At 45.1% G+C, this 11338-nt stretch overlaps 1 protein-coding gene across 1 annotated transcript; it reads right to left on the bottom strand.

The window, feature by feature from the left end:
• Positions 1–850: 850 nt before the first annotated feature.
• On the bottom strand, positions 851–8425 carry LOC137801799 (kelch-like protein 32; the record flags this gene model as incomplete). The annotated part of the gene is made up of 4 exons (XM_068599172.1): positions 851–1049; positions 2027–2242; positions 4960–5058; positions 8318–8425. Coding segments are annotated over 4 exons (516 nt in total), but the record flags the coding sequence as incomplete, so codon positions are not given.
• Positions 8426–11338: the final 2913 nt, after the last annotated feature.

Below are 11338 nucleotides of genomic sequence, written 5' to 3'. Positions count from 1 at the left end.
GGTACCCTGTTTAAATCCTTTTGGGTAGTATTGATAAAAACAAGTTGAACCGAATCAATATGCTTTCAGTCACTAAAAAGGGAGACATATGAAAAGATGAAAAGAACGAAAGACCAGAGGAATAAGAACACGGAAACAGCAGAGAGAGAGAGAAACGAGTCGAGGCTGCTCATCAGCTTTATCTTTTTAGACACTTAAGCTATTATGGCAAGACTGAGACCCGCCCGCACACACACACACACACACACACACACACACACACACACACACACACACACACACACACAGATATTTATTAATCAGCAGCATTCAATATACAGAGTGTAAATATCCACAGGCACCTTCCTTTGTTTAATGCAGGCGAACCGGAATGCAGAGAATTTAATTGAACTTGAAAGCGGTGGAAGGTTGTTTAGTTGAAACGAGGTGTGAATGTGAGCGAGATGACTGGAGACCATCGATAGCGTCACGGGGAAAACAAAGCGCCTTTCAAGGTAGAGATGGAGAATTTAGTACTGTAGCAGAATGTCGACAAGTTTCTAGGGGAAAAGAGTGGGGGCGCCAAAAAACACCATTTGTATGATACATAGAGGAAATACTGAGCATGTGCTGAACAGCTTTCCCTTTTTCCCACTCTAAAGGTGTGAATATATTTAAGAAACATGCAAGTCAGAATTGTCTTTTCATGCCGTCTGTGCCACTCTCCTGTCTCAACCTCCCTTTCTCTATCGCTCACCCCGCCTCTCTCCTCCTCCTCGTTGCTCTGAAGTGACAGTATGTGTGTGTTTCTGAGTGAGAGCGCTTGCTTGTGTGTGTGTGTGTTTCTGAGTGAGAGAGCGTGCATGTGTGTGTGTGTGTGTGTGTGTGTGCACTACGGCAGCTGACTGTGAAGGTCACGCTGCATCACGCAACTTCCTCAGGGCACAGAATAAATCAACTCCTTCTCCCTCCTTCCCCTACGCACAGAAAGAGAGAGAGAGGAAGTCAGACCACAAAAGACAGAGGAAGGAGAGAGTGAGGGTAGGAGATAGGGAGGTAAGGGGAGGGGGCTACAGGAAGGCAGAGCGAAGGATGGCAAGAAAGAGGGGGGGGTGGAGAAAAAAAACAAAGCCAGAGAAAATGTGATTTCCAGACCGTGAGAGTCTCTAAGAAAACTCTGAGTGACGATGATTGACTGCCAAGCTATATCGGTCCGGTATTGGCGTGCACAACCCCCCCCCCCCCCCCCCCCAACCCTTTCGGACGACGGCCCCCGCTTGCCGTTCGCTTCCGTCTGATGCCCAAATTAACCTTCTGGGCGAAGTGAAGGAGGCCCAAAGCAGCCTAATCAGAGGCTGATTATGGCGGCGGCGGCTGGCTAAAGGGTCAGGGTAATTGTGCCATCAGAGGCCTGATTGTTTTCAATCAGACGGGCGGCCGAGTGACAGCTGGGGGATTGGGGCCCTGATGGAGCCGCAGTGGGCCTAATCAGAGAAGAGAAGGGGAGACAGACAGCGAGGGAGGGAGGGAGAGAGAGAAAGAGAGAGAGAGAGAGAGAGAGAGAGAGAGAGAGAGAGAGAGAGAGAGAGAGAAGAGCGCGGGGGAGGGAGGGTGGAGGGCAGGAAAGGGGGCAGGCTGATTGGTGCAAATGAACAGTCAAAACAGTAAGTCTCTACGCCGAACTCCGTGGCACGTGCACGCGCACGCTCGCATTGGGCCGCATGGACTGACGCATGGCGCACGCGCGTACGTCACACGCTGTCATAAACTTCCTTATGGCATGTCCTCACCGATACAAACAATCAAGTGTGAGTCGCAGGTGGCCATCTTTAATCTGTCACTTATTAGTCCGTGTGCATTGTGTTACGCATGTCTATCCGCGCATGCAGATTTGGTGCCACGATGCGATTTGTTCCCGTATGCAAGCTCAGATGATGGCATGGTGTCGCACTTTGACACCTTGATACTGCATCCACAGCCCCTACTTGCATGAAAAACCCATGACCACACACACACACACACACACACACACTCTCTCTTCCAGTACCTTCCATATCTCCTCCTCGCTCAGCGAGGTGAGGCGGTCGCTCTTCAGCACCTCCCTGAGGAGGCGGTAGGGCAGCTGCAGGGCCTCGTCCTGCCTGCTCTGGCTCAGCTCAGACAGATGCTCCACCAGGAAGCCCACCACGGCCTCCTCCAGGGCGGGGAGGTGGAACAGGTCGGCCACGCGGTACAGCTCCAGGTAGTTCACGCTGCTCAGTTCCTGCAGGGTGAATCCATACACACAAACAAACACACACAAACACGCACACACACACACACACAAATGAATGCACATATTCACCAGAAAGGTTTTCTTTGTACTTCCAGACAGCAAAATATTACTTTTGCGAGATATTATAATTTAGTTTGAAGGAATATTTAGTTAATTTAGGTGAAATTTCCTTTAGTTTGTCTTTTATTCCAGCCGTGGTTATTGAAAGAATTTGTCACATTTACCAAAGGTATCTCCTTTTCCACCCACATAAAAGAGTTGGACACACATATGCAGTATGTATTAATTACCTGTGGGTTGATTTCCATTTCATACTTTAATAACAACATTACAGATGCTAAATGCGGTGACAGTTGGGCAGAAATGAAGGAGAGGAAAGAAGGTAAATAGAAAAAAATCGAAGCCCAAATGGTGGAAGATTACTGCCATCTTCTGGCTGTCCATCAGAACATACAGTACAGTACAAACACACATCAGCTAGTGCTCAACCTGTGTTAATATAATACCTTCTGATCATTTCACTACTAGTTCACAGGAAGAAGTTAATATAGTGAATATTTTATTTTTGGAGAAATCTGAATCAGGAAATAAAACACATTAGATTAAAGTTCTTTATTGAATATCAGAATGATGATTATACAAATAACAACATAAACTATCACACACACACGCACGCGCACACACACACACACACACACACACACACACACACACACACACACACACACACACACACACACACACACACACACACACACACACCAGTCATTAGAATCACTTCAAATAAAAGGACTTAAAGCTCTACACACACAGCGGGTGTCGTATCGATGAGCTGTTCAATATTCAATTCACTGGATTCTGCACATCGGAAGGAGGAGGATCCTGACTGGCTGTTACATCCGATTATTTTCAATCAACTGGTGCAGCGTGAATTGGTAAATCAATGTTATTGGTCCGAGCTTACCGCCGCCCACTATGCACGCTAACCACATACCGAGTAAAGCAGTCAGCTGTTGTGCAAACAGATGACAAACAGAAGAAGAAGAAGCAGAAGAAGAAGAAGAAGAAGAAGAAGAAGAAGAAGAAGAAGAAGAAGAAGAAGAAGAAGAAGAAGAAGAAGAAGAAGAAGAAGAAGAAGAAGAAGAAGAAACAATCCATAGCAATATTCAGGTTTTGTATTTCTGGTCACTACAAACCAATAGAAATGAAACTTTTGCAACCACCAGATGGCACATTTGAGCTAAGTTGCTGTGGACGGTATCATTCAGTATTAAAAAAAAAGAACGTTAGAGTCTGGCTGCAGGGAGTCAAGATGCACAAGACGAAATGCAATTATTACTGCGTGTAATTAAGTGGAACCACTGCAAAATGCATTGAGGCTCGAGAGGAAACCGTGCATCAGATACCTCAGAGAGGCTCTGATCTGCAACAAGCTCAACCCGATTTATCTGCAGCAGCTTTTGGCTGCATACCCAGAGGAACGTAGGCTGACTTTGCCGCTGTTCCAACAGATCCGTCTCGGCATCTGGGATAAAAACGCATTACACAAGGAGCAGGGTGGCCTAGTTCTTGGGGAGATCTGGACTCAGGCACCTTCGCTGAGAAGCATCCACCCCAATGAAGTATCCTTGAGCAGCACACTGAATCTGACCTGCAACCTCCCGGTGGGGGAGTATCCACACTAGACTATTATTTACAGAAGAGATTGGACATTTTAATGACTTTTAATAAATACAAAGGTCTGTTTTTCTCTACAGAGATTGCCCTTGACATCAAACTTTGCAGGGAGGTTCGCTTGAAGAAATAATTCAAAACAGCTGTTCACCTCTGTCTCCAGTTACTAAGCTAACTGTCTCCTGGCTCTATTTTAATGTTCAGCAAACAAATATGAGCGTGGTATTGATCCTCTCATCTGTGTCTCAGCGAAAGCCAATAAGTGCATTTCCCCCAAATCTTGGTGGATGTTACTGTCGCTGCTATCAGCACACGCACCATTTGTTTCTTCACTGTTTTATACAGACATTTTCCACACCATTGAGGTTATAATCTGGGTTTTTGGAGTTTCCAGTTTATCGTTCGGTGTCCAGGATTGGTACAAAAATAAATCTGGAGTCTTTGGCCTTTAAACACCTAATCCGTATTTCTGTCATTGCCTTATGTATTAAAACACACACACACACACACACACACACACACACACACAGTACGAGGACGAACATTGTGATGTTGGCACAGATGGCAGCCTGACGGAGGTCGCTTGTTTTATACTCCATGACTGGTGGGAAGATAAAGAGGTCACGTCAGTATGTATTCACTAATCCCTATGTACGGGGCACTTAACACCATAACCTGCACATCCTTGCACATGCTGCTCTGCTGTTTGTCCAATGGGAAATACTTGTTGGTTTCTTGTGCAGTTGAGAATTGGATGCTGACACTAAGACAGTAAAACTGTGTGAATAAGGCGTAAATAGAAAAGCTATTCCACTTCAAGTTAAGTGGTCCGTTTGTACATTTTCTTGGTTTTCCCTAAAGACAGGATCAAATCACCCGACTGCTCCTGAGTGGAACTCCATAACATTACAAGATTTCTATTAACCTGATAGGGCGTGTGTGTGTGTGTGTGTGTGTGTGTGTGTGTGTGTGTGTGTGTGTGTGTGTGTGTGTGTGTGTGTGTGTGTGTGTGTGTGTGTGTGTGTGTGTACCTGGATGAGGTAGTGGGAGCAGAGACTGAGGAGCTCCAGCAGCTGAAGGTGGCTGCCTGCAGACAGGACGTCCTGGATCACCGCTGGCTCCAGCAGGATCTGTCCAGAGACACACAAAGTCATTCACTGCGGCTGGGTTGCAGTTCATTATCAGGCTCATCGCCTTATAGCATTGAAGTATGTAATAATAATCACTTCATAGCAATGTCAAGATAGTTGAGAATCTGTTTTTCACTCAGCAATTTCTGGAGTTGGTTGAGAGACGTCAGGCGGTGCATCACTGTGGTCCAGACTGAAATATCTCAGCATCTATTGGATGGATATCCATGAGATTTGGTACAAATATTCATGGTCCCTGAGGATCCAGTGAACCCTTGACCTTTACTCTCGCGCCACCAGAGAGCTGACATATTGGGTTTTTGGTGAGATGTCTTAGCAGCTATTGGATGTAGTGCAATAATAACTTTATACCAGTATTGGGAAATAACACGTCCTTTTTCTTGTTCAGCCTCAAGCTGCCAGTGTTTTATATTACTTCTGATTTTTAGTTTTTTTTATTGACAACTCCTTTGATCTTGAATAACTCCTTTACATTGTTTTGCAAGTTAAAACACTGAGTGTTATCTGATTCCAGCTTCTCAAATGAGAGGGGTCGTTGCTTTTTATTGTCATAAATGATAGTAAAATGTATAACTTTGAAGATATTTAGGTATTTTGTTTTGGAGAAATTAAAATGGAAATCTTTTCTTTTTACTAACATCTTACTTTCTAAAGACATTGATGCCCTATTTCAGCCAACTCATTTGTGTTTGGTATGGGCCGGTCATTGAGCAGTTACGTACATCACTGAGAGATCTGTCCGTCCGCCAGGTTTTGTAAACATGTTTTAGATGGTGCAGCAGAGACAGGGCGAAGGACTGTGACATATTGGGCTGCCTAACAAGAATGGCTCCACCAATGTGCTTGATTTCACCGCGGTCGTCCTCTAAAACAAAGCAACATATTCCGTCAATTATTTCGGTGCTGATTCTGCCAAAATGCTTCCCGTTTAGTTGACGGAACAGCAGCTGAAATGATCTGCTGAAAGCCTCCTTCTGTTTCCTCCATATTACCCCCCATATGCAACATAAAGCTCTGTAATACAGCCAACTCACGGCGCCAGGGAGCACACTGTGTACTCGATGGAGCCTTAACTGCCCTTTTTTAAAATGTATTTTTATTATTAAATATTCCCATTCCAGCACACAAACAGAACCACGTAGAGTTAAATGTTCTCCGTATCATTGGAATAATAGCCCAATCAGACCAAACGTGCCTGTTGCCTCTCACACGGCAGATTCACCTCCTCAAAATAAGATGCAGTTTGGTTTTAAAGGGCATGGAACAAACCTTTGATAATCCATTCAGCAGCGCTGCCCTACATAGCCACAGAGCCGTGACTGCATCAGCAGTGAAAGTGTGAAAAAAAAAAAAAATGACTTCATCATTTGTCTCCCTCGCCTCTCACTATACTGTTGACACAGCAGTGGGCTGGAATATTGTTATGCAGCATTCACAGGTATCATTACATTTTTTGTGCTCAGGCCTTCTCTGGGATTTTTAATAACATAAAAAGGCAGATCCTGTTTTTAAACTGGACCGAACAAATCTGGATAGAAAGTGTACTGCTTTCTTGTTTGTCCACTTATCATAAGTGATGTGTGAAGAAGTGAAAAAAAGGAACATTTTAGTCTGCATTTGTGCTGATTGAATCAAGCACATTGCTTTTCCGCTGTAACATTTGCGTAAACAAATCATTGGAAATCATCAAGCAATTTGTTTACGTTCTCTCTCTTTTTTTAATTTCCTCTTTGCAATTAGCTGCATCTGCACATTCATCCTGCTGAGATAAAAATTGCGATCAAGAGTGACAAACACTCAATTATTATTGTTATTATTGTTATTATTATTATTAGATTTTTTTTATAGTAATCTTCTATGACTCAATCAGCGTCCCGGCGGGCAGCATCCCCGAAATAATGTGACTGTAACAACTGTAAGTGAACAGCGGCGCTCTCCTCTTCACATTCACCTGAAGGAGAAGGCGGAAGTGGAAGGTGGTAAGAGTCTCGACGTCTTCTACAAAAGGATCCAACCTCATTGTGGCCTCACGCCACTCTCTGTCTTTACTCAGAAGAATGAGAGATTTACCCTCTGGGAAAAACAAAGTCATGTCTGTGGGTGATGTCAAATTGCTTCGCGAACTCTGCTGTCATCTTGGCTCGCAGGGGAAAGGTCATGGAAGTTACTAACTTGACTTCCGGGCCGAGAGCATCGCCCCCACTCGCCCCTGTCGGCCAATGACATGTGGCTGAAGGATTTTTAGTAGGTCATTATTCACGGTGTGGGAGATAAGCATATTGCCCTCATCTCATCTGCTATCATCTCCACTGGGCGGACGGAGGCTCTGAGCCAACCAAAGCAGGGCGGCTCGCAAGCCTGCTGTTGACCTACTTACGCTGCCTAACCGGCTCCCTCTTTGCTCATTTCCACTATGGAAATAAAATTAGGAGTAATTACAAAGTTTCCGGCCTCTCGGGTCCACTGCATAAGCCGCTCGGCTGCTTATGAGAGCGACTGGAGAGAAAAAAAGTGATTAGAAATGATCGCAAATGACTCTTTGTCGATGGGGCGAGAAGGCGAGAACGAGCGACCTCACCCACCCGGAACGTAATACTGTGATACTTTACTTCTGCCTCCTTGAATCGAATTGTGTTTGTTTCTGATCCCAGAATAACATTCAGCGGTGAGGCCGTAAAGGGCACAGGGACGACAGCACCTGCACACTGCTGGATAACACTGTGCCCAAAGGCACGCCGCGGCAGAAGCCCGTGCTGCTGTACATGCCCTGTTTGGATTGTTTTCTGTGACATATTTGGCAATGGTGAAAAGTAACTATTGGAATGTTTAACTGTGTGGAAAATTCTGCAACATGATTCTAAAACTGTATTCCCAAATACTCTGAATACAACGTTATACTCTTATAATATGCTAATATGCCCTGTGGTTGCTTGAAGATTTTCTTTGCAGAATTCCAAGCGTTCGTATTGCCTTCACACAGCTCTCAACGTGGCGACGGCAGAGCCGGCGGCTAGGAGCTAACGATGCAAACAATGGCAACAGCACTGAGTGTATATTTTGGGACGGGGGACCGGGACAGTGGGCGTAACGCTTCAATAATTGTTTTTGTTTACTGTATTAGTGCTCTGAATCCTGTATAAAGAACCTTGAAGGATAACAAGTTTTACATGCAAAACATTACACTTGTAAATGAATATGTCACAATAAAACCCTGAGAAAGGGTCAGCTGTGGGCTCACCTGCCCAGTGTAGGCAAAGTCCAAAGCGTGCTTCAGTCCAACGCCGGTCACCCCTTGCAGAGTCACCTCGTCTGCCTCACTCTCCACCATGCACAAGCTGAACATAGCCTGATGACACACAAACATGGAGGTCAGCTGAGGGAATACACAGATATTTTATTTGGCATTTTTCTGTCCTTGGTACAAAAGAAAGAAAAAGAAAAAAGGAAACGAGGCCTTGGGAACACTGCATTCGATATAACGACCAACAATCACATTAATGGTCAAATTCAATCCAGATTTGCTCCTCCAGTCCTTCCACGTTGACTAGGCTGATCTTATTATATCTATAAGTTGTCATAGCATTAACAGGCTGAGAAATGGGATTTGTATGTGTGCGTGCAGATAAACAGCAACGCAGTCCATCAAAACCTGTCAGACGCCACATCCACCGGGGCCTCTGTGTATCGATTATCCTGCCCCGGCCCCGGAGGTAAGCAGAAATAAATAGCACAATCAGTACTTTCTGAAACACGTGCCCTCTGTCTTTCTCTTCTTCTGTCACATCATGCGTGCACGCCACGCGCTAAAAATCAAAGCAGCGGACGCAGCGTCTGCAGTCTGGCTGTGCTGTGTTCCAGTCCGGCTCGCTGCTCGCTAATCAAAGCTATTGACTGGTGTCACACCACAAGGGGATGACAGAGCCGTGGATCAGCAGAGCGCACACTCACAGTGACAGGAGAGCGATGGGTCAAACCCACTCCTCCTATCTCCTCAAGGTTATAAAGCATTTAGGGTTAATATTTGTCCTCTGGTTTGTAATGGAAGGGGGGGAGTAATCCATGTATTGCTTTTGAAAAGTAAATCCAGCTGCTGTAAGGCAGTTTCTTTCCCCTCAGTTCCTTCGTCTAGGGATAGGGATCTGGCTAACTTGCAAATTCACATATCTATTTAATCACAGTGGCAGTTTGTCGCACAGTCACTCCGCACTATCTCTCCTCAGAGACTGGTGTATAACAGTGTAAGACGCTCTGCAGGCCCTCGGGCTAGCCAGCCAGCAGAGGAGCTCTTTCCGTCATGAGAGACGACATTCACTGTTCCCAAAACTCCTACGATTCCCCCTGATTCATAGCACCCGTGAACTTTAACCAGGCGCCGCCCTCTCTCTCTCCTTCTCCCTCCTCTTCCCCCTGTTCCTCTCCCTCCCCTCTCCCTCCTCTGACGAATGGCCCCTGTGTATTGTGAGGGCGCCGTGTGAGACAGGGTCGACTTGAGGCCACGCTGAGCTTTAACCGAGGCCTACGCATCTCTCCTCGGAGCTCGGCCTTGTTGATTCACCGCTGCGCTAATTAAAAATCCAATGGTCCGCCGAGCACAGGAGGGCCTGTGGCTAAACCTGGGGTATGTGTGTGTGTGTGTGTGTGTGTGTGTGTGTGTGTGTGTGTGTGTGTGTGTGTGTGTGTGTGTGTGTGTAAGCTGTGTTCAGTGTGTGCACGAGTGTTAAACAGGCAGAAAGTTTAAAAAAAAGTCAATAGAATAACTGCTTATGAGTGTTTGCTCCTGTGTTGGGGTGCAGCCTTGAGGCTGAAAGGGAGCGCCCAGAGAGTGTGACCCTGATGGGGGAGCTGAGGGAGAACTGGTGATGATATACATCACATTGGGACACATTGAGACACAGAGACCGCCCATCTCTCGCGCTCGCTGCTGCCCTTTTCACATGATGCTGCAGTGGGGTGGGGGAGGTACAGCACTGCAGCTCGCACGACCCGACGGCAGAGTTAAACGCGCTTCTGCTTGATCAGAAATCCTGATATCTCACATGGAAAACTCAGTTGTTGTTCTTTGAAGACCGGTGCAGCTATGCGTGCATTATAACTGAAGTCGCTCCAACCGCACACATATTCCTTGTCTTAAGACTTGGTCATGATCATAACAAGAGGAAAGCAAAGGTGACATGGATTCAGGGTGTGTTTCCTTTTGGAAAAGTAGAATTTCCCGTGGAACCACAAGTGGACAGTGTCACACAAATGCTGCTAGTTGTGTGCACAATATTGTGGTTTGTCTGTGTGTGGGCGGATCATTACGTAGCACTTATTACTTTGAGTTCCTTGTTCTTCTAAGACGGCCTATCAAACTGAAATGATCCTGTTTGTTCTCATCTCAGCTAACTTGGACCTGCTTATCATATGATTGCACTTCTATAACGTGTGTGTTTCAACACTGGGCTTGTGTTTCCACAGTTCCCTCACTTCCATTGTTGTTACGGCTGGCTATTAAGACTGGATTAAGGTAGGTGTAAGTGATGCGGGTGCAATAAAGCCTGGTGAACTTCATGTTTGCTAGCCACAACGTCTTTTTTATTTATATTTTACTGAAAAAACAATTGTACTTGATGAAATTATAACTGCATCAACATTTTTCATCATACCTTGAAGAGAAGAGGCAGTTGTATCTGAGTTCATGGTTTTAGATCGCTCTAAAAAAAAAAAGAGCTAACTGTGGATATATCTGCACTCTACTGCAAGGATTTACTGTAACATCTCCAGATAACTTTTAATAATGCACACTCAGGCTTGTGTCAAATCATCAACAAGTAAATGAAGCTAACTCAAGTATCCATGTACGTAAAACAGAACCAATTCTTCTCATAAGCAACAAGTGTATTCTTGACTTACATCACTGCTGGTATTGTTTTCGCACACTAGTGTTACTTTTATACCTGAACATTAGTTGTTGTTTTTTGCAAATATCTGGAAGGAAAATCTCCAGAAATTTCAATTCGCTATTGATCACTAAATGTGGTGCTGAACGTCTTTCCATTCACGGGCAGATTACCTTCAGGGGAGTCTAATACAAAACGTGATACACCTCATGGATCAATTTAGTACATTATCACATTATCAAAACATAACAACATTAGAAAGCGCAGAAGACTGATGGTGGAAATAGTGTCCAGTCCATCTCAATACAGTCCCCGTCCTCATAAAGAGGTTAAAGAAATAACAGAGTTCTGTGTACTACAGGTTGGACATACAGCGGTCG

The sequence above is a fragment of the Clinocottus analis genome, unplaced genomic scaffold, assembly GCF_023055335.1.
Source record: "Clinocottus analis isolate CAN_PGR_092001 unplaced genomic scaffold, fCliAna1.0.p SCAF_431, whole genome shotgun sequence".
NCBI lineage: Eukaryota > Metazoa > Chordata > Actinopteri > Perciformes > Cottidae > Clinocottus > Clinocottus analis.
Note: the sequence above shows the minus strand (reverse complement) of the source record. Positions and strands in the feature narration are given on the sequence as shown.